General features: G+C 39.8%; 2 protein-coding genes across 12 annotated transcripts in view; both read right to left on the bottom strand.

Moving 5' to 3' along the window:
* LOC124868364 (polymeric immunoglobulin receptor-like) overlaps positions 1-4832 on the bottom strand; it is a 35758-nt gene extending 30926 nt beyond the window's left edge. Inside the window, exons 1-4 of the mRNA XM_047365565.1 lie at positions 3621-4832; positions 3217-3510; positions 2999-3040; positions 385-502 (exon numbers count right to left, since the gene is read on the bottom strand). The gene's annotated coding sequence lies outside the window, so the exon portion shown is untranslated. The remainder of the gene's footprint in view (positions 1-384; positions 503-2998; positions 3041-3216; positions 3511-3620) is intronic.
* Positions 4833-11848: 7016 nt separating this feature from the next.
* On the bottom strand, positions 11849-23741 carry LOC124868362 (polymeric immunoglobulin receptor-like). Of its 11 annotated transcripts, none has more exons than XR_007038309.1 (11): positions 23640-23741; positions 21657-21712; positions 21072-21398; positions 20525-20596; positions 18076-18150; positions 17376-17702; positions 16695-17015; positions 16280-16569; positions 14276-14397; positions 12663-12705; positions 11849-12573 (listed from the first exon to the last, which is right to left on the bottom strand). XR_007038309.1 is itself a non-coding variant. In XM_047365556.1 (11 exons), exons 2-9 carry the CDS (start codon positions 21688-21690, stop codon positions 14279-14281), a joined length of 1569 nt encoding a protein of 522 aa, XP_047221512.1. In that variant the 5' UTR covers positions 21691-21712; positions 23640-23741; the 3' UTR covers positions 11849-12573; positions 12663-12705; positions 14276-14278. The 11 variants fall into 11 exon arrangements, 9 of the variants coding, with proteins under 9 accessions (XP_047221512.1, XP_047221518.1, XP_047221514.1 ...); XM_047365556.1 differs by having other exon boundaries at positions 16276-16569; XM_047365562.1 differs by lacking the exons at positions 11849-12573; positions 12663-12705 and adding an exon at positions 13792-14202 and having other exon boundaries at positions 16276-16569; positions 21072-21176; positions 21279-21398.
* Between the last annotated feature and the right edge of the window lie 272 nt (positions 23742-24013).

Genomic DNA, 24013 nt, shown 5'->3' on the forward strand with positions numbered 1-24013 from the left:
ACCAGGCTGGGAGTTTTAAAGGCCTCAGGAATCTTTTGCAGGTGTTTAGAGTTAACTCGTTGATTCAGATGATTAGGTTCATAGCTCGTTTAGAGGCCCTTTTAATGATATGCTAATTTTGTGAGATAGGAATTTTGGGTTTTCATGAGCTGTATGCCAAAATCATCCGTATTAAGACAATAAAAGACCTGAAATATTTCAGTTAGTGTGCAATGAATCTAAAATAAATGAATGTTAAATTTTCATCATTACATTATGGAAAATAATGAACTTTATCACAATATGCTAATATTTTGAGAAGGACCTGTAACTCCACAAACACCTCTCCAGGTAACCTCTGTTCATATAAATAAATATTTAATAACCCTACCGTCAAGTACTCACCGGAACCTCCACCAGAGCGCTCACCATTTCCTTGGGAAGGTCCCCGATTTGGCAGCAGCTTATACCCGTCCTCCCAGGCTCCACATCATTCTCCCTCATCCAGCCACCTCTCCATCAACTGTAAGCAAAAACTCCAATCCTTCTTCAGTTATTCCCGTCAGACTTCAGAGTACTTACCTGATCTTTTTCTCCGTACAGTGCTGTGTCTCCAGTCCCGGTTCCAGTTTCATATCACATTTGTGAACAATAATAAACTTGTTTAACTTTTCTCCTGCCTCCTGAGTGTCAATCTGCATGTGGGTCAAAACAATTAAGAAAATGATAACAAGAAGATCTGTGGTTGGTTCTCCAAGAGGTTTGGAACCACCAACCAGTCGAGTTCCTTCAAAAACATCCTGCTATCATGATGTTCAGGTGGATAAGGACAGTGCCATGTTATTAGACGAGGTGCCTTTAATGTACTTGGACGTCACACAGGACCGTTCTAATAAGAGCAGAATCATTACAGGTCTCTTCTTTTTTTCCCAAAAGGAACACAGGCACATTTCTGCTTTTAGAGACATTTTGGGGAAACCACAGTGGTTTAATGTTGTCAACACTGTGATCCTCAGCTTAACTCTGTCTATTTGTGTCCAGGAATAGACAAAGAAAAACAGAAGCTACACTAGCTTCGCTGCCTCACAGGAAAGACATGCCAGGCAAACGTGCCACATTGTGAGTGGTAAACCAGCACAGCTATACTTAAAATCTGGCTTTCCTGAATAAAAAAAACACACACATCCAACAAATTCAGAGTTTTTCTATATGCAACAACATTTGTTAATTTTTGTACTAACAATATCTGAGACACAAATGTATAATATCTGCTAATATGTCTCAACTTATGATCAATCACATATTAAAAGCATGACTTGCCCATTTACTGAAATCACAGATTTATTATAAGCTTTATTCCTACTTATCTTTTACATTTACTATATAATTGTCGCATTCTGGGGTTTAGAGTGACCAACGAGCAGACAAGAGCTAGGTAGCAGCATGTTTAAAGGAACCTTCTTCTTTATTTTAAGAAGAATCAAAAAGGTTTTCCAAAACGTAGCAGTAACGTAGCAAAATCACTGCAGGCAATTAACAAAGACGAAAATCCACAATTTACAAAGTTGGCTTAGCAGGAACATGGTACGAACAGCACATGACGTGGGTAGAGAATGGAAGGAACCAGCGAAGAACAAAGAGAACCAGAGAGCTTATAAGCAGAGGGGAGTGAGGTATGAATCAATGAGAACTAGAGGCAGGAAATCAGAGGAGGATGGAAAACAGGTGTGAACCAGGCTGCAGAGAACTGAGGGGATATAGATAGCTGCTAAGAAGACCTAACTAGAAAATTAAGTGGACATGAGAGGAGCTGGACTAAGACATAACCTAAAATAGACATTAAAGAAAGTAAACAGAGAACTAGAGAAAATAGAAGAACAACACGACCTAAAAATAAACAAAGAACCTATAAAGAAACCCTGACCGTAGAATAAACAAAACCTAAACAAACACTGACTGAAGTAACAAAAAAGGAAACAGAGAACGTGAGAACTAGAAAATGTGCAAACCAAAAGTAAACAATAACTAAAGCTAACCTAAAAAAGGTAGGCTGGAACTAGAGAAACAAAGCAGAGGACTAAACCCAGAAAGAGAACAAATACCTAACATAAATAAACAGAGATACTAAATGAGAAATTAAACCAAAGAATCCAGGGAGACAAAGAACTCTAATAATAATAATAATAATACCATAACAAGAAATAGGAAAGCAACCACAGAAGGAACTAGAAGTGAGGGGAGAGAAAACAACAAACACTAGGAGGCAGTAGAAGAAAATAAACAAACAACCATGACTACAAAACCAAACTAAAGTCAAAACACAAACCACAACAAAGTCCAAAAAGTCGCACCACGACAATAATATACCGTTAATCTCATTTGGACTTACTGCAACAATTGGCGGAGAAATCAATCTTTCAAAATGACTGTGACTGTCATCAGTGTTGTGTATCAAGTGTTTAGGCATTAAGGTCACATGCTAGTTTTGCTAAATAGAAAAAGTGAGTGGTTCAGTAGACACAGGACTTAAAAAAAGGAAAGCAATTAAAGTGGTGCTTCTTTATAAATGCTAACTTTGACTTATGGAAAAGAGCATAAAACGAGCTAAATTCAGCCTTCAGTCAGTTTTCTGACTGAACACAGCAGTGAATAAAAAAGCTGTTAAGAAAATGTATCTAAGTAACTTTTAATTACATAAAGATTTTCTTTTAAATGGATGTTTGATTGTAACTGAGTTGAAAAGTACCTGTTTCAAATCATAACAGTTTGTCAGATTGTTCTGTAAGACTTTGAGGAAGCTAAAGCAAATTATGCATATGACTAAGTGACGTTAAGGGGAGCTTTAGTTAGATTGATCTGTTTGGTTTGAGTTTAGGTGTCAAAGGGGGTGTGGCGTGTTTTTGGAGTAGAGAAGAACCAACTGTAACAAACACATTGAACATGAACATGCTAAACATGAATGTGAGATGTTATGCATTTCTATAAAAACTGACTGTTCAGTTTCATTTCACCATCTCACCTTTCATCTTGGGCTGTCCTGACGTATCACTCTGTTCTTTCTCTGTAACAAGCAACACACCAACTCAAATAAACCAAGGGTATTTCAGCACAAAAATAAAATCCTTACACCAATTTAGTTATTTCCCTGAAACCAGTTTCCTATCTTTCATTTTTAATCTGCTTTATAAATAAAACTGTAATTTTTAGTTTCAGTCTAAATAAAAACCATGCTCTTACCAACAGACAGATGAAACTGCATGTAGTTTCCCACACTCCACTCTAGGTCTGATCTACACCAGTATGTCCTCGAATCCTCTGCTTCACGATTTGTGATCATCACAGAAACAAATGTTGCAGTACGATTATGCCGCATGAACCTGCTTTGATAAGCCATGTCTGTGCAGTTGCTGCGCTTGTTTCCTTTGCAAAGGAACATCGTATTATTACTATGATGAGGCGGATAAGGACACTGGAAGGTTACAGTATGTCCCATAATGCCGCTCATGTCCTTGGACTCCACACAGCACCATTCTGATTGATAAACAAAACAGCAGAATTGTTAAAAGGATCAAGTCACACTCTTTTCTCTCAGTTTATTGCATTAATTACAGAAATTTGAGGTAACGTGCTTGATTCCTCACCTTTGACCTCCAATTCAACAGCAGAGGAAACATCCAGCCCTGAGTTTCTTTGGACACCACAAAGATACGACCCAGAATCATTCAGGGTCAGACTGGAAATGGTCACTGTGAATATTCTAGACTTCCTGTCATCAGTGAGTCTGAATTGTCCATTTTATGTGTTGTTGGAAGGGACTACTGCTTGCTGTAGACATGTGGAAGGACGGTTTCCACTGCAGACAAACATCAGGTTGTTGACAGACTCAGTCATACAGGCAGCTGATGGACACTGAACCTTCCTCAATACTTTGGGTTTTATTCACCGTGTTGCAGCAGCTGTTTGACATGAGGACAAACAACACCATGAACTAGCAACAATTGTAAGAAAAAGTACAACCCCAATTCCAGAGAAGTTGGAAATCCTGTTCAACCTATATACAGTTTAATACACTACAAAAACAAGATATTTAATGTTCAAACTGAAAAGTTTTATTGTTTTTTTGCTAACATTCACTTTTGAATTTGATACATCCAACACTTTCCAAAAAGCTGGTACATGGGCCCTGTTTACCACTGTGTTATATCACCTTTCCTTTTGACAACACTCAATAAGTGTTTGGGAACTAATGACACTAATTGTTGAAGCTTTGTAGGTGGAAGTGTTTCCCATTCTTGCTTTTTGTACAACTTCAGTGTGCCACGCATTTTCAATGGTAGCATGGTCTGGACTACAGGCAGGCCAGTCTAGTACTGCACTCTCTTACTACATAGCCATGCTGTTGTAACATGTACAGAATGCGGCTTGGCAATGTCTTGCTAATATAAGCAGTGACGTCCCTGAAGCGTTTGTTGCTCTAAGTGAAAGTTAGCCAGTCCATGGGCCCTAACACATCCCTGTACCATCATGGATGCTTGCTTTTAAACTTTGTGCTGATAAAAATCCGGATATTTCTTTTCCTCTTTGGCCCAGCGGACACAGCATCCATGGTTTCCAAAAACAATTTCAAATGTGGACCTACCAGACCACAGCACACATTTCCACTTTGCGTAACTCCATCTCAGCTTGGGCTCAGAGAAACCGGCGGTGTTTCTGGGTGTTGATATATGGCTTCGCTTTACATGATAGAGATCTGACTTGCACTTGCAGATGTAGCGAAGAGCTGTGTTGTATGTTTCCAATGAATCTGTTCACTTGTGTAATAATCCAAATAGGTGTTTTTGAGCCTTCCTCAACTTTCCCAGTCTTTTGTTGCCCATTTTTCAGCTTTTTTGGAATGTTTTGCAAGCATCAAATTCAAGGTGAGTGAATATTTGTAAATAAAAACAAAGTTTATTAGCTTGAACATTAAATATCTTGTTTTTGTGGTGTATTCAATTGCATATAGGTTGAACAGGATTACATTTTATTTTTATTTACGTTTTACACAACGTCCCAACTTCATTGAAATCGGGGTTGTATTTATAGCGTATCTTGGAAACATCATTTATGAAATTATTTAATTTCATTGTCTAGAAAAATGTTTTGATAGTTAACTGTATAGCCTACTCAACTACTTTCTCCTGTCAGTATAAATAGAAGTGTTTAAGAGCTCATATTTATTGAATCTTATTTTCTGTGAGGCTGAAGCACTGAAGGTGGTGCAGAGGGTCCACTGAAATGCAATAATTTATCTTATACCTTAACTGACAAACAATATTTACTCGTACTCATACTCGTACTCATCGTCTTCTGCTTTATCCGGGACTGGGTCACGGGAGCAGCAGAGACGCCCAGACTTCCCTCTCTCCAGACACCTCCTCCAGCTCCTCTGGGGGGAGCCCAAGGCGTTCCCAGGCCAGCCGAGAGACGTAGTCCCTCCAGCGTGTCCTGGGCCGTCCCCTGGGCCTCCTCCCGGTGGGACGTGCCTGAAACACCTCCCGAGGAAGGCGTCCAGGGGGCATCCGGTATAGATGCCCGTGCCACCTCAACTGGCTCCTCTCGATGTGGAGGAGCAGCGGCTCTACTCCGAGCCCCTCCCGGATGGCCGAGCTCCTCACCTTATCTCTAAGGGAGTGCCCGGCCACCCTACGGAGGAAGCTCATTTCAGCCGCTTGTATCCGGGATCTCGTTCTTTCGGTCATGACCCAAAGTTCATGGCCATAGGTGAGGGTAGGAATGTAGACCGGCTGGTAAATCGAGAGCTTCGCTTTTCGGCTCAGCTCTCTCTTCACCACAATGGACCGGCAAAGCGGCCCCCATTACTGCGGCAGCCGCACCGATCCGTCTGTCGATCTCCAGCTCCATTCTTCCCTCACTCGTGAACAAGACCCCGAGATACTTAAACTCTTCCACTTGAGGCAGGAACTCCCCTCCAACCTGAAGAGGACAAGCCACCCTTTTCCGGTGAAGAACCATGGCCTCGGACTTGGAGGAGCTGATCTTCATCCCAGCTGCTTCACACTTGGTTGCAAACTGCTCCAGCGCATGCTGTAGGTCTTGGCTAGAGGGGGCCAGCAGGACCACGTCATCTGCAAAAAGAAGAGACTAAATCTTCTGGTCCCCAAACCAGAGCCCCTCCGGCCCTTGGCTGCACCTAGAAATCCTGTCCATAAAAGTTATGAACAGGACCGGTGAAAAAGGGCAGTCCTGCCGGAGTCCAACATGCACCGGGAACAGGTCCGACTTAGTGCCGGCAATGCAAACCAAACTCCTGCTCTGCTTGTACAAAGACCGGATGGCCCCTAGTAAAGGGCCCCCGATTCCATAGTCCTGGAGCACCCCCCACAGGGCACCACGAGGGACAGTCGAATGCTTTCTCCAGGTACACAAAACACATGTGGACCGGTTGGGCAAACTCCCATGAACCCTCGAGTACCCTGTAGAGGGTATAGAGCTTGTCCAGTGTTCCACGGCCAGGACGAAAACCACACTGCTCCTCCTGAAGCTGAGGTTCGACTATCGGCTGGACTCTCCTCTCCAATACCCTAGCGTAGGCCTTACCAGGGAGGCTCAGGAGTGTGATCCCCCTGTAGTTGGAACACACCCTCTGGTCACTCTTCTTATGAAGGGGGACCGCTACCCCTGTCTGCCAGTCCAGAGGCACTGTCCCTGACCGCCACGCAATGTTGAAGAGGCGTGTCAACCATGACAGCCCCACAACATCCAGACGCTCGAAGTACTCAGGGCGGATCTCATCCACCCCCGAAGCCCTGCCACTGCGGAGCTTTTTAACCACCTCGGTGACTTCAGCCTGGGTGATGAAAGAGTCCAACCCCGAGTCCCCAGCCTCTGTTTCCACCAGGGAATGCGTGATGGCAGGATTGAGGAGATCCTCAAAGTACTCCTTCCACCGCCCGAGAATGTCCCTAGTCGAGGTCAGCAGCCTCCCACCCCCACTGCAAACATTGTTGGCGAAGCACTGCTTTCCACTCCTGAGGCGCCGGACAGTTTGCCAGAATCACTTCGAGGCCAACAGGTAGTCCTTCTCCATGGCCTCACCAAACTCCTCCCAGGCCTGAGTTTTTGCCTCTGCCACAGCCCGGGCCGCGACACGCTTGGCCTTACGGTACCCGTCAGCTGCCTCAGGAGTCCCACAAGAGAATCACAGCCTATGGGACTCTTTCTTCAGCTTGACAGCGTCCCTTACTGCCGGTGTCCACCACCGGGTTCGGGGATTGCCACCGCGACAGGCACCGCAGACCTTATGGCCCCAGCTACGGGCAGCAGCATCGACAATAGATGCGGAGAACATGGTCCACTCGGACTCTATGTCTCCAACATCCCCCGGAATCTGGTCAAAGCTCTCCCGAAGGTGGGAGTTGAATACATCCCTGGCCAAGGGCTCCGCCAGACGTTCCCAGCAGTCCCTCACTATGCGCTTGGGCCTGCCAAGTCTGTCCGGCTTTCTCCTCCTCCAGTGGATCCAACTCACCACCTGGTGGTGATCAGTGGAAAGCTCAGCCCCTCTCTTCACCCAAGTGTCCAAAACATGTGGCCGAAGGTCTGATGATACGACAACAAAGTCAATCATTGACCTCCTGCCTAGGGTGTCCTGGTGCCAAGTGCACTGATGGACACCCTTATGTTTGAAAATGGTCTTCATTATGGACAATCCGTGACTAGCACAGAAGTCCAATAACAAAACACCACTCGGATTCAGATGGGGGAGGCCATTCCTCCTGATCACGTCTCTCCAGGTGTCACTGTTGTTTCCCACGTGGGCGTTGAAGTCCCCCAGCAGAGTAATGGAGCACTATCCAGCACCCCCAACAGGGACGCCAAGAAGGCCGGGTACTCCGCACTACCGCTCGCCCCTTAGGCCGAAACGACAGTCAGACACCTGTCCCCAACCCGAAGGCGCAGGGATGCGACCCTCTCATCCACTGGGGTAAACCCCAACATGAAACGGCTGAGCTGGGGGGCAACAAGCAAACCCACCCAGCCCGCCGCCTCTCCCCGTGGGCCACTCCAGAGTAGAAGAGAGTCCAGCCCCTCTTGAGATGGGTTCCAGAGCCCCTGTGCGTGGAGGCGAGCCCGACTATTTCTAGTTGATATCTCTCGACCTCCCGCACAAGCTCAGGCTCCCTCCGCCCTAGTGAGGTGACATTACATGTCCATAGAGCCATCCTAAGAATCCGGGGATTAGGCCGCCGAGGTCTTCACCTTCGTCCGCCGCCCAATCCTCTTTGCACGGCCCCTCACGGTTCCCCCTGCAGGTGGTGGGCCCACTGGGGAATAGCCTCGCGTCTCTCATTCGGGCTTGGCCCGACCGGGTCCCGCGAGGAGCAACCCAGCCACCAGGAACTCTCCGACAAGTCCCGCCCCCAGGCCTGGCTCCTGGGTGGGACCCCGGCTCCGTCGTACCGGGCGACGTCACGTGCCTTGATTTAATAGTCGTCATGAAGGGTTCTTGAACCGCTCTTTGTCTGACCCATCACCTAGAGCCTGTTTGCCAAGGGAGACCCTAACAGGGGCATTTAAACCCCAGGAAACATACCCTCTAAGATCATTCGTGCACTCAAACCCCTCCACCACGTTAAGGTGACGGTTCAAGGAGTGGGGCAAACAATATTTAGCGACCCTAATTTAGCTGATAGCTACATTAAATAAAGTCATAGCTGAAACAGCTTAATTTGATTCAGTTTTATAATGTTGACTGAACTCAGAAACAAACTTTATTATTATTTTACTTGGTTTTATTTCCAGCTTTACTTCAGTGTACCAATCTCTTCCTAGTCTGGCCACCCCACAAAAGTATTTTGTAGCATCATCAAGACGAAGATCAATGAGATGGTTGTTGTGAAGATTCTGGTTCTCTTATCATCGTGGATGGAGTATTTGTTATTATTTCCAGATGCTGTTTTAATAAGAACATCACTAGAGCTGCATTCATTCTTACACAGGTGCTTTTCATAATCCTCATATCCCTCATTATATGACCATAAAATTTGTACTTCTCTGCCCTCGAATTCAGACACATGGATCAAATCAGCAGCACCACTCACACACCTGAGAGCTGCTGGAAGCAAAACATAAAATGATTTGTTAAACAAGAGTACTTAAAAATTTTATTATTCTATCAGTTTAATTAAATGTAGTTTATTTCTTCAAAGGGTCATTACAAGGTAAAAAGATTTGAACATTTCAGTCTTTGCAAACAGGATCTTTCATGTATCAACAACGGAGATCAGGAAATGTTACATTAAGTCCGTTAAATATGTTTTATTTAAAACAATTTTATAAAACGACTTACTGAACAAGATGAGCATCTGTTCAAACTACAGCAAATGCAATTTTAAGTTGCTGTCTGAAACTTAAGAAGGAAATCACCTAGCTGGTGAGAGTAACACCCCTGACACATGACAACAGACCTCATTATTAATAATACTCTTCTTTGTTTTCTATTTAAACAACCCTTCAGCAGCTGTGAAAGCAATTTACTTTGTTAAATTGTGTTTGTGACATAAAATAGCACATCTATTACCCGTGTTTTGTACAACAAGAAACCAAGTTTGCATAAGTCAGAATGTTACATTAGACTGGTCAACACATGTTGACCAGTCTAATGTCAGTAATTACACCCTGTAAGAATTGAAGGGAGGGAATTTTAGGAATTATTGATGGAGATATTTTTGTGCACTGAATGTGAATAAAGTTTGCGCATGAAGACTGGGAGAAGAGAGAACTCTTAGCTTTTGTGTCTAATTGTTCAACTTAGTAGTACAGACGCACTCTTCCACACAGCTTCTATTCAGCAAAGCGTTGAAATGCAGCTTTTAAAGAGGTGTCTTATGAAAACAAAAACCTAACAAATACCTGTCCGATTTTTTTTCTGAATGAAAGACTGTGTGGGGTTTTTGGTACAAGACGTATCACTATCAACAAGATGGTTTCCTGTTTCCATTTTTGCTGTGCAAAACAATCATGCATATTAGGTGAACAGCAAGTTCATGAACATCTTGTAACTTGTCATAAAGTGTGTGTGGGCCTGCATCACTACATGCTTGTCAAATGTCTCTGTCCTGGTACCTTGACCTGTACCCTTCTTGTTGCCAGGTAACAGCTAGCTTCAGTCCATCTGAGACCTTTAACACAATTGTGCAAATTTAGAGGACTGACGGAAGGATGGACAAATAGGATTTTAAAGCATTTGTGTTTTGTTTTTATCAAATTTTTCTTTTTCATTTCAAACAAATACAGTTGGCTCACCGACAAATATAAAGGTACCAGCAGAATTTTGATTTGTACAATTGATCCTTTATGTTTAACATAAACTTTCATGTTGTTAACCTTTAATTTTCAATCTCCACGATATGTTGCAGCTCTGGGAAACAATTTGCTGTGTGAAATATTTAACAGATATATTGTGTTTAATGGAGATGAAGGGACCTTAAAATGTTTCTTCTTCCTACTCTCTGCTCACTCTTATTTTTACAGCAACTGTGATATTCTTCTGTGTAAAGACTTATTTCATTGATGGCTTTGTTGAGAACCAAGTCACTTTAAGATGGATCTGGCTGCAGACACTGTATCTAGTAATGTTCAGGCAGTAGCGGGATATTGAAAAAACAAATCGACAAAATTCACATTTTAATAATCGCTACAGTCTCTGAAAACTATGGCAGGAAGATTTTTAACTCCTCAGAGCAAGAAAAATCATAAACAAATCCATCCATTCGGGATTAAAAATTGAAATTGCTATGTAAATTTCACTCATTTTATAGCAAGTCAGTATTCGAAGCTCATATGCGGTATATTGTCAAACGACTGTTACTTTACCTCTCTGGTTGCTGGGTTTGATGTGTAGTTCATTAACCACAGCAATAAGATAGTCCATCCAGCAAAAATAATTCAACTCAAAGTCAAACATATTTCAATCAACAAACTCTTTACTATGCTAAGACAATCCATCTAAACTACCAAGCAGAATTAAAGAATAACGAAGACTAATGGGCTGTGTACAATATAAACAAGTTGATTAAAGATGGTTGAAAACCATGACCGAAAGAGTGATGCAACATTACCATGCAATGTTTATGTTTGAGAACCAAGGATTATCTTGAACAATCTGGAAGTGAAGTTAAGTTAGTCTTGGAACTAACTTAGGCAATAATCAGCAAACCTTTAGACAACCACTTACAATGCAAGATCAGATAAAATATTTTGATCTGAATAAAACCAACGTTCTGGATGACTAATTCTCAACAGTGTCTCATTAGCTGCATTTATTTATTAAAATAATATTTAACGAAATATTGTTAAGGAAATGGTAAAATATTTAAGGAAATATTTTGGAAAAGAGCCAAATCTTTCTGGAGAAATGGGGCTAATGGTGTTTACTTAGTTATCAAGTTTAGTAAAATAATGTTTAGGGAACTATTATTTACTGGATTGAAAACTAACAACCTTTCTGGGTAAATATTCTTTAGCAGGCAAGCACGTGTTCTAAGCTGTTAGCAGTTAAAGCTAACAAAAGAAGCTGATAGCTTGGCACCAGAATCAAACACACACCTTTAAAATACCATTAATAAAAGGGTTAAAATGCATAAGGGCGGATGGCGCGTTATGGCCGATCTTCTGTGTCTATAATCACCTTTTGAATAAAGTTTGTCTTAACTTTAAAAACACAAAAACACAGAACACAAAACTGAGCACGTGCTGAGCAGATAGCCTGCTAGCACCAAGATAGCTGAGTTCAACACAAACAAAACCAAACTCCATAAAATGAAAAACGTTTAGATTATTTCATTCTAAACCACTTCTACCAAACCTAACCTCGTATGAACCGTGCTGAGGAGAAGTTGTCCGGGCGATGACGAAATTTGAAGAAGGCATCCACTGTGAACAAAAGATTAGCTTCAACTAACCTCTGTAACTGTTGGGTGGGACGGCTCATTCTGTCCCCGACCAAACTGCACGTTACCACGGTGATGCGTCCCGTTGTCTTCCTTCAGACCGGGAAACTGCTGGGAACTCTCTGGAAACAGTTTTCTTCTGTAGATCTCAGAGAGAAAGTCAAGCAACGCTTGTACCTTAATTACCCCCTTTCAAGAATGAATACTGGACACTCAAACAGCAATTCATTCGTACTTAGCTTAGTGCATATGATCGCATGATCTTATGACACTCTTGGATCCAGTTTGAAGAGTTATGTCTGTTTGCCTGCAAAGAGACATTAGCGCCCTGTGTCTCTCCTGCCAGCTCCTCAGTGGGGTCCGGGTGTAAGAGATCAATTCATTGGAAATGTGGGGGTTTTGTACGGGCAATGACCTGTTACCCCCCCTTCCTAAGTTGTGCTGGAAGTCAGTTAATGACATTTATTTTGAAAGTTCCAGGAAAGTTTGTATCGGACTTTTATGTTGTAATCCATGGCTGTGGTCCCAACATTCATGAAAGTGTTGTAGTGAGCCAGGTTCTAGATAATACTTTGTTTGGGTACAGATCCCAACCACCAGTTAGTGACCTCTGCTGTGTAAATTAAGCCTTTAGTTTAACCTGAAATTGAGAAAAGAAGTTAGTTATTATATATTTGGCCCTCTTAGGTCAAGAGGAGTCTTATCCCAGCTGCATCTCTGGCAATATACCTTTACCCACACAGAAAGCTCCCCTCTTCTCCCCTCGGAAGACCTGCAGTGAAATAAAGAGAAAGAATCTTTGCATTTAGCTCTCATTTTTGGGTTTCCTGTCTCTTCCATTTAAGACCTAGTAAATTAAATCATATAAAAAGATATGTAGCCAAAAAAGAAAGAAACATCTAAAATCAAGAATTTGTGAATAAAAAAAATTAACAAAGTTTTATTGAACACAATGTGTGCAGTTCCATGTTTAAACAAAGTTCTTTAATCCAACACATTGTTGATATCTGTTACAGTGGCATAAAATAAAATCAAAATACAATGTTCGCTCTTAGGATAGTCAGAAAACAAATCACAACCAAAACTCTTGCTGCATAAGTGCTTTACTGTATGAGCTGATGAGTCTGGCTTCATGAAGAGAATATTTAAAGCATGACACATTTATTGCTGCTTTCTCACCCTCTAGGAAGGCAGCTTCCCTCCTCTTCTCTTTACCTGGATGTTTTACACTGAGCTGCACTGGTCCTGTCTACATCTCCCTACAGAGTTGGCCTTATTTTTTTATTATGACCTTAATTTAACCAGGCAATCCCTCATTGAGTTTAAAAATATTTTTTTCCAAGAGGAACCTGGCAAAATGTGTAATGTTTGAATTCTTTATATCCTGAGTAGAATAAGCCTGTAACATTGTTTCTATTACACTCCAGTCCACGCCCAGTAAGGAGCGTGCTCGGACTGGCACTGCTCTCCACAGAGCTCTGAGCACTGAGGTGTCCAGGGAAGAGATGATCTCTGGCCTTTGTTAAAAAAAATAAAAAAAATAAATTTATGGGATAATTAAGATTTAAAATACATGAATAGATTTTATTTCCCATAAATTTCACATCATTTTTATTTTTGGGTCGTTCTACACTATTACTTTGATCTCTTAATAATATATATCCTTTTAATCTCAATTTAAATATTCATTTTGGTTATGAATCTAATTATGAATTAAATTTAATGTTATGTTCCATTTTGTTCCTTTAGTTTAAGTATACAATTTAGTTTTAATATTTTTATTTGTTTACACCCATTTTGTTTCATTTTTACAGATACAACTGCATTTTCCCAGTTAAATAAAACTTGACATTTTTTGTTGTTGTTTAATAATTATTTTATTTATTATTATTTAGTTAAGCAGTTTGTTTGTTGAGTGCTGTTTACATGCATTTCCCTTTGTTTTTTTACCTCTGTGAAAAACAAGGTGTTACATTTGGTTGTATGAAAGTGCTCTCTAAATAAAATCTGACTGATTACATGATAAAAAAAAAAAAGAATCTCATTAATTGAGCTTGTAGTGAAATTGTTCAGGATATTAATGAGTCTCCACTCTTTCACCAGCCTGGAGCGCATACATTAATCCATTCTCTTGTTGAAAACATGAACATTATCTCATCTGATCCCACATATCCTATGAAGAAAGCTGTAGACTTCAGTTGTCTTACATGTACATCAGTTCGTTTGTCTACAAACTGAAGTTTATTTCTTTATGTGGCAACTTGTCTTTCTGAAAAAAATCATAAAGAAGTAAAACCATTGGGACACCATCGTTTGCTCATATTAAAGACAAAGAAGCTCACCTTTTATTTTTTGTGACATTTGTTCTTGTAAACTTTAACCAGGACCATTACCACCAGCATCACAGCAGGTAGAGCAAAAAGTGCAAAGACAGATGCATCCGAATGCTCATGGTTTGCTTCATCTGCCATAAATGAAAAACAGAAGAAATTTAACATGCATACACATACTCTGCTTAGCCTGTTTATATTGTATTGATTCATGAATGGACAGATTTAAAAATTGACTTTGTTCAGTTATACATGCAATGATACTGTGCTCAATATTGGATATATTCTCTAACCCAGTGGTTCCCAACCCTGCTCCTCAAGGCCCCCTGTCCTGCATTTTTTAGGTGTCTTTTTGTTGCTATACAGCTGTCTTAAATAACTGGGTCATTACTAGGCTGAAGCAGCACTTGATGGCATGCAAAGAAGGTCATGCAATCATTTGAATCAGATGTGCTGGAACAGAGAAACATTTAAAACATGCAGGATAGGGGGCCCTGAGGACCACACGTATGACTGTACTTAACTTTTACCTTATTTTCTTTTACCACTCCTGTAACACTAAAAATTATTTTAAAAACATTCTTGTGAAACAAATAAAAATATCTTATTCTTGCTCAATCGCATTAACTATATAATTCAGGATTTTTGACGTGAACTTTTAAATCAGTGGATCTCTCAGGGTTTAGGCATAAATTCAGATAGGTAGGAACAGGTAGTTTGAGTTAGGTCAGTTTTCAATAGACTTTAAGTCATCTAAATCATATAAATCATCTCAAAAATGTATCAGTTTAGGTAAATGCAGTTTTATGACCCTGTAAGCTACCATCACAGCTGCATTAGTCTGTTATTGACATAGAAACCTATGAATATCCATATGGGAGACTGAGGTGGGCAGCAGTGCACCACTAAATGGTAAATACCTTGTACTTATATAGCGCTTTATCTAGTTTGAGGACTCCAAAGCGCCCCACTCTACAATTAGTCATCCACTCATTCATACACACATTCTCACACTGACAGTAGTAGACTACAATGTAGCCACAGCTGCCCTGGGGCAGACTGCCAGAAGCAAGGCTGCCATATATCGGCACCACTGAGCCCTCTGACCACCATTAGCAGGCAAGGCGGGTGAAGTGTTTTTCCCAAGGACACAATGACTAAGACAAACAGAGTGAGGGTTCAAACCGGCAACACATGTTTCTTTTTGAAATGTGTTTCTTTTTGAATCACGTACTGAGAACAGAACATGTAAAACATTTCAGGTCAGAGTAACTATCTGAGACAAAGGACTGTAGAATTTAAAAAATTTACATTCATGAAAAAAACATATTTTTGTTTATTACGCCTGTTAATTGAAATACCTTCCTGTTCTCAGTCATCTCAGACCATTTCTAGAGCAATGTTCTTTAACCCTGGTCCTCAGGGTCCACGGTCCTTTGTGTTTTAGATGTTCCTCTGCTCCAGCACACCTGATTCCAATTGATGGATGATTAAAAGGCTTTTGCTAAACTGCAATAATCTGAGTTAAAGCAGAGAAACATGCAGGGCAGTCTACCTTGAGGACCAGGATTGAAAACCACTGCTCTACCAACTCATCTGGATTTATCTAGTTATCTACTGCAAGCTACTGACTTTTAAACTGAACCTCACTTCAAAAATGTAACTATCTCTTTTAACTGCAAAAAGCTCATGAGCAGCTGTGATTAATAACATCCTATGAATACTGTTGTTTTTCTTTAGGCTCATCTCAGCTGACATAAACCAACCACTGCCTCTAGATTCTAATCTAGAACAGCAAAAGTAAATGCCTAATACTTAAACAAACACAACAACACACACATACTTTGAAATAATCTGATTCAGTCTGCGTTAATACAGACTGAATCAACAGTGATTCACGGTTTTTTTAAATTACTGTCCTAGTTTTTATTTTTTAACCTCTGCACCTAATATGAGAAATTGTACTAGAAACTGTGTTAGTTTATACTTTTACGTGCCTGTGTCGCTCTCACCTACAGACAGATGAAAGTGGGTGTAGTTTCCTACGCTCGCCTCCGGGTCTGAGCGACACCAGTATGTTCCAGCATCTCCTGCTTCCAGCTTTGTGATGGTCACAGAAAAAGAGCTGGGGGAAACATTTTGCAGCGTAAACCTACTTTGATTCATCATGTCTGTGCAGTTGTTGACTGCGTGTCCTTTGCAGAGGAGCATTGTATCATTATGATGTTGGGGTGGAGAAGGGCACTGGAAGGTTACTGGCCTTCCCACAGATCCACTCATCTTTATTGTTTTCACACAACACCACTCTAATGGGCACAGACAGCAGGATTATTTTGAAGAAAATGAAGTAATTTTAGTGCCACTAACCAACTCTTAATGGCATAGATGGCATAGATAGACAAGCACTTGAGGTAAACGTTCAACCTCTCACCTTTAACCTCCAACTGAACAGCAGAAAAAACATCCAACCCTGAGTTTCTCTGGACGCCGCAAAGATACAACCCAGAATCCTTCAGCATCAGACTGGAAATGGTTAGTGTGAATATTCTAGACTTCCTCTCATCAATGAGTCTGAATCGTCCATTTTGTGTGATGTTGGAAGTGATTAATGCCTGCTGTAGACATGTGGAGGGACGGTTTCCTCTGCAGACAAACATCAGGTTGTTGACAGACTCAGTGTCATACGGGCAGCTGATGGACGCTGAACCTTCTTCAATACTGTGGATTTTATTCACCGTGTTGCAGCAGCTGTCTGACATTAAGATAAACACCAATGTAAAATGACACAAACTTGGAGTTATTCAAGCGATATTCAACTGTAAGAAAAAAATGCCCTCAAGGAAAATTGGCATTTCTATTTGCTGTACTGTCATCCAAATGTTTAACTATAAAAATGTTTAAGAACTCATAACAATTTTAAATTACTAATTAGACTCAATCACTAAAGGTAGCACAAACAGCCTGTAGTACACATACTTACAGTTTAAATAAATAACTGATAAAACATTATTTCACATGATTCATCCAATAACTGCATTAAACACCACATTTGACATGGTTATTTTTTCTTCTCATAAATTCAATATGTGAAAGACAAACTTCATTCATTTACCTGGTCTTACTTCCAGCTTTACTTCAGTGTAGAGATCTCTACCTACTCTGGTCACTCCACACCAGTATGTCCCAGCATCATCAAAACAAAGATCAGAGATGATCACCGTAAAGATTCTTGTTGTTTTGTCATCATTAATGGAGTATTTGGTTTTATTTTTTTGCGCCGTTCTAACAAGAATTTCGCTGTAGCCGCAGTCATTCTTGCACAGGTACTTCTGATGACCCTCATATCCCCGACCATATGGGCAGGAGACCCTCACATCTCTGCTCTCATATCCAAACACACGGATCAAACCTCCGGCACTGCTCACACTACTCCGAGCTGCTGGAGAAAGAAGACATTTTTTATACTTTTATTTTCAAAGAAATGATGACTATGATCATTATCAGTATGTGGCAAGGCAAATAAAGCAAATTTGAATATTTCAGTCTCATTAATATAAAAAATATGTTTTAAAAACGTTATTCTTCCGGATATTAGTCAATACATCCTGGAAAAAGCACTATTTAAATAAACCATGAACAGTCCTAAAATGAGAGTGTAAACCTTCAACTGCCCCTGTTATTGATGATGTACTATTTAAAGCTGTCAAATACAGAATGTATCTAATAATGTTTGTGGACAAACATTAAATCCTAACCTCAAACATAACTAAATACCAAATCTGTGACCATGTGTACTTAAACACACACTGTACCTTCATTCAGTTTCTCATAGTACAGTGGTGTAGTAGTAATGATAGTTTTCACTGTGCTGCTCTGGTGATGATACACTGTTAGAGAAAAAAGAAACTTTAGTACAGTTAAGATTGTTTTACTGTCACAGTTAAGCCCAAAATTATCTATCCCCCTGGCAGATTTAGGCTTAAAGAGATTTTTTAATTTTAGAAACAAGTTTTTTTTTTCTACCTGGAAGTAATATTAACGTTCTGGACCAGCCCAGCCAGTCCTGGCTTGACTCTGATAGAGAATCTTTGGAAGGACTTAAGATTAGGGTGATGGCAAGGAGGCCTTCCAAACTCAAAGACTTGGAGCTCATCAAAATCATCTTGAAAATCTCATGTGAAACATGCAAAGTTAGTCAGCTACTTCAAAGTGGCTTTGATTGCTATAATGATAGAAATTTCCCACATGCCTTTTCTAACAATGTAAATTAAATCACATAAATTATTTTTTTCAACTAGAAACACCATTTCTCCTTTTCAACATTGTTTAGTTGAGGTCGTTCAAGGCATCAACTGTAAAGAAATTGGCAGGTGTTTGGTAGAATCATGCCAATCTTTTTTTCATAACTGCTATGCCCTCCCAGATGTTGTGGGCACAGTATCACCCACTGTTTGCCATTGCTGTTGTCTGCCAGCAGGCTGAATGTAGATTGTGTAAAGCAGAGGTCTCCATCAATGTTTCTCTCCTTTCACTGCAGTCCTTGACCATTTACAACACAAGCACCACAGAGCCGTGTACCACCTCTGCTTAGTTTCATCAAATCAAACACATTTGGGCCACCATGTGCAATTTTAGGCACATCGGATGTCAACTTTAACATGCATTACACATGTTGAACGTGTGTGGTGAGACAGAACTAATCGATAGACTTTAGCCACGGGCAGTTTTATTTTTAGAATCGATAGTGCTTGGTAGTAGAAAAGAGAAATAGGTAAAAGGTCACTGGGAACTCAATTATTCAGAGTCAAGTTAGTGTTGGGAATGTGGTTTAGAAAATATTAGTTATTTTCATGTGTATTTGAAGAATAGGCACCAAAATATAGCATGTTTAGTGTTTTTCCACTCTGGCTTTTTTTGGACAAGAAAGGGCATTAAAACATATAAATTATTTACCAAATCATATCAAATTAAAGGGGAGAAACACAAAAATTATGTTTGACACAAACATGAACTGTTAGGTTAATTGGTCTCTCTAAATTGCCCTTAGGTGTATGAATGAGTGTGTGCATTGTTGTTTGTGTGTTGCCCTGCGATGGACTGGCGACCTGTCCAGGGTACCCCGCCTCTCGCCCATAGACTGCTGGAGATAGGCACCAGCTCCCCAGCGACCCACTATGGACTAAGCGGTAGAAAATGACTGACTGACTGACAAACATGAACATTGTTTCGCCATTACTTTTTACCCCAGTGTCAATCCAAGACATCAAAGAATTGCTGGGTTAAATGAAACGGTTTTCTAGCCTCCTTGATGTCCTCCCTACATATTTTTTCATGATTATATTTGACTGCATTGGTCCCAGGGTTGTAAAATTTATAAATTTTTCTCTTTCTTCTGGCTCAGTGCCTTGCTTATTTAATAAAGCTGTTGTCTGTCCACTGCTAAAAAAAACCTCATCTGGACTCCTCTCTCCCTGAAAGCTACAGACCGATCTCTAAGCTACCATTTTAATAAAAGATCCTTGAGAAATCTGTAGCAGAACAACTTAACCGCTTTTTGGAGGAAAAGGGCATTATAAATACCTTTCAATCTGGCTTTCGAAAATTACACTCTATAGAGACATAGTTATTAAAGATTTCAAGTGACTTGCTGATGGCAGCTGACTCTGGTCACTTTTCTTTGCTGGTTTTACTGGACTTGACATCAACCTTTGACACCGTGGATCACACTGTACTTATTAACAGACTGAGGGACTTGTTTGGCATTTCTGGCATTGTATTAAACTGGTTCACTCCTTATTTATCCTTATTTATCAGAAAGGTCTTTTACTGTTTTTTATGAACCAAGTTTACTCAGATAGTGCACTGTTGTCTTGTGGGGTACCTCGAGGCTCAGTTTTGGGCCCGATCCTCTTTTTGTTGTATCTATATCCTTTGGGGGTCATCCTAAAACGCCACAAAAATGTGTCATAACTTCTGTATGCTGACTCTATACAATTGTGTTGCTCTTTCCGATCATCTGAGATTTATCAATTGTCTGAACTCAGAAAGTGTCTGTCAGAAATCAAATCATGGCTGTACAACAATTATCTGCAGTTAAATCAAGACAAAACTGAAACTCTTATTTTTTCCCCTGATGATAAAATGTCTTTAATCAGGCAGCATTTTGATTCTTTGGCTAACTTATAAAACAATTTCAAAATATATGACTTACTTAACTAAATACCAAATCTGTGTCCATGTATACGTAAACACACACTGTACCTTCAGTCAGTTCTTCATAGTATGATGGTGTGGTAGTAATAGTTTTTATTGTGCTGCTCTGGTGCTGATACACTGTTAGAGAGAAAAAAAAACCTTACTACAGTTTAAATTGTTTTACTGTCACAGCTAAGCCCAAAATGATTTAGTCCCCCGGCAGATTTAGGTTTAAGAGTTTTTATATTTTAGAAACAGGTTTTTTTTCTGCCTGGATGTAATGTTAATATTTTTACATGCATTGGACTTGCAATGGACATTGGACCACCTTTGATGTGAATTGGACATGTTGAGCGTGTGTGGCGAGACAAAACTAATCAACAGACTTTTGCCATTCGTAGTTTTATTTTTAAAATCGATAGTGCTTGGAAGTAGAAAACAAAAATATATAAAGGGATTGCTGGGAGCTCAATTATTCAGAGTCAAGTGTTTTTGCATTAACATGAGTACTAAAACAGTAAAATATAATTCTATTATTCACCATTAAATCTTTTGATGAGTTTGTATTCAGGAAAGTATTATTACTGGATTGTGAAACAGTTTAACTGTTTACCTGGTCTTACTTCCAGCTTTACTTCAGTGTAGAGATCTCTTCCTATTCTGGTCACTCCACACCAGTATTTCCCAGCATCATCAAAATGAAGATCAGAGATGATCACTGTAAAGACTCTTGTTCTTTTGTCATCATAAATGGAGTATTTGGTTTTATTTTTTTCCGATGATTTAATAAGAAAATCACGGTAACCACAGCTATTCTTACACAGGTATTTCTGATGTTTCCCAAAGCCTTCACCATATGGACAGGAAACCCTCACATCTCCGCCCTCATATCCAAACACACGGATCAAACCTGCAGCACTGCTCACAGTACTCAGAACTGCTGCAGACAGAAGACAACATTGATATAGTTTTCATTTATTTATACACTTTAACAATGAATATTATTATTCTATTTGACCACATAAATAGCATCATTGTCAGCTGTATTCCCCTGAAACAAATTTGAATTATTTCTCTTATTTATGTTTTGAATCATCTGGTAGAAATGAACGTACTTTGTTTCAAAGAAACTCAGCACAAGGCGATAAATCAACATTCTTCATGTTATGTTTTCAGAAAATCAAAGCAGAAAACTTACTGCACAGGATTAGCAGGTTTTGAAGGATCCACATCTTTATGTCCCCCAATTACAACCTAAAGTAAAAATGAGCATAAACATAAAGACACGTCTGTTAATGCTTTTTTAATATAAATCTCTTAACTTCAGAGTAAACTAGTAAACATTCAATAATTTTCAGGATGTTAAACGTTTAAATGCCAGTTTAAATAAGTGAATTAATAATTCAACCTGGAAAGACTCACAAAGAGAAGGCAGAAATGCAATTAGAAAAGTTTATTAGTGAATGTTTATATCTTTATTGCTCGGACCCCAGTGGAAGACATGAATGCTGAGAATGACATGGGCTTGAATGAACGTCTTAGGGTTAGATTTAAAGATGTCTTCCCCCTGGGATCCGATCCTGGTGTTGGAGTGGAGGCCTGAGGAGATTTGGAAAGAGTTTGGAAGCCAAATGGTGGAGATGGGGTGGAGGAGGGTCAAAGTTCAGCTGCAGAATGGAGGGGTCTACGGATGAAGATCTTTTAAAGCGGAGCCTTAAAGGATGATTGGCCAGGGAGAAATGCAGACTTGACGCTGATTGGTGGAGCAGAGCCGCATGGAGGAGTAATTAGACGAAGCTGGAGGTAATGGTGAGTTTTTCATGTTGAATTTTCGTTTAAACTCCATTTGTTTGTTACATAAAACACTTGTTTAAATAATTTTACAAATAACAAAAGTAGGGGCATTAAGCTTTGGTAGAAATTAAAGTTTTTGATTTGTTACAGATTAGAAACCAAGTTTATTTGATTGCATGAGGATTTTTTATTAAAAAACATCAATTTTCCTTTAATCGCTCTTTCACCTTCATCCCTGATCAAATTATTCCAATATTTGTGATTCTGACTCTTTAAATGCCTCTTTAAGTATGTAAATTATTATTTATACATTATACATTGAGAGAAACAAGAATGTATTGTTTTCCATGTAATAAAAGGGTTCAATCTGGTTTCCCACTGCAGGCCAGTGCATGAAATTGTTGTATTTTTGCCCACCATAGTTATTATTATTGACTGGTATAAATGAAACAACTTTCAAAATATTGCAGTCAAAGTAGTACACTCTAGTATTAATAATGCACTCGCCTTAGTGGTAGTTGCACTTCAATATTTTGTGCAGCACTATTAATTTGTGTGTATAACTTTGCTTTAGGAGTGAGAATTCAATTAATTTACAATTATATCTTTTGATAATGTCTTTACAAGCAAGCTGCCATAAAGACACGATTAATTCCCTTTCCATTCTTTAAATTTATGGCAAATAGAAAAGGCAACACAGTTTATAGTAAATAATAGTATTTTAACTCCAACAGTGTGATTCACAGAAAGACATGGGCTGAAAACCTGGCATACCGCAGGGGCTTAAGTTAACTTTACTTTATTTAGTCCTGTTCTGTCAGTTTGCTTCTCATAGTTTGGAGTTTTAATAATAATATTTTTGCTTCCTGTTTAGTTTGAAATTTGACTGAATAGATATTTATATATTGCTTTCAGATATGCCTAAATATTTTCTCTTTTTAAACTAAAGTAGGATAAAATAGTAATTTACTCATTAATAACAAATAAGCAACAATAAACCACATTCCTATTACAGCCACACACCTTCTTGCATTAAACATTATCAACAAAAAGTCATAGAAACGTCAGGAATTCACGGGTAGTAATCTAGAGCATCAACATCATCTAGTGGCCGCAGCGGGAAACAATTGTATTGTTTTTCCTGCTTCTGCCGACGGGAATTAACAAAACACAACTCAACAAATAACTGACTCTCACAGTAAAATAGTGAAAGTGCTTAGTCTGTAGTTATGTTCCCAGAATATGGCAAACAGGCAGTTTAGTTCTTCATCACGCAGAAAAACAAAACAAGCCATTCAAGACTTTTATTGTTGCAAACTTAATGAAAAATCATGTGTGAAGAAAGTGTAACTGATAATAAACATCTTTGCCATAAAAGGTAACTCACCTTTACAGCAGAAACGCAAACCTAGCATCCAATTTGTTGTAGAGGACTTCTGCTGCAACCGTTCTTATTAATGTTCTGTTCATCCGCAGGGTTCGAATTTGCTCATGGGTGTGTGTGGGAGGGGCAGTGGGTTGGGAACACAATACATACCAGCCACAGTCATGCTCCTCTCTACTGTACACATGATCAAGTATCTCTTTAATTATCAGGCGGTGACTACTTCAGTATACTTTTTTTTTGGCTTTGCGTACAACATACATACAACTGCAGTAATCTGCAAAGATTTTAAACCACCCCTAAAGGCTGTAACTTATTTCATAGTTGATTTGATTTCTGAATGTTTTTGAAAGTCTCTCTTTGGAGCTTGGCTGCTT

This window comes from Girardinichthys multiradiatus, chromosome 5, assembly GCF_021462225.1.
Source record: "Girardinichthys multiradiatus isolate DD_20200921_A chromosome 5, DD_fGirMul_XY1, whole genome shotgun sequence".
Taxonomy (NCBI): Eukaryota; Metazoa; Chordata; class Actinopteri; order Cyprinodontiformes; family Goodeidae; genus Girardinichthys; species Girardinichthys multiradiatus.

Bases quoted from the DNA above. Each gene is read 5' to 3' on its own strand.
- LOC124868362 (XM_047365556.1), bottom strand. From the start codon at position 21,690: ATGTGGATCCTTCAAAACCTGCTAATCCTGTGCA. The intron at 17,016-17,375 runs GTAAATGAATGA...TCTTAATGTCAG, and splicing joins AAAGCTGGAAGTAAGACCAG to ACAGCTGCTGCAACACGGTG. The intron at 14,398-16,275 runs GTGAGAGCGACA...CATTTATGGCAG, and splicing joins CCACTTTCATCTGTCTGTAG to ATGAAGCAAACCATGAGCAT.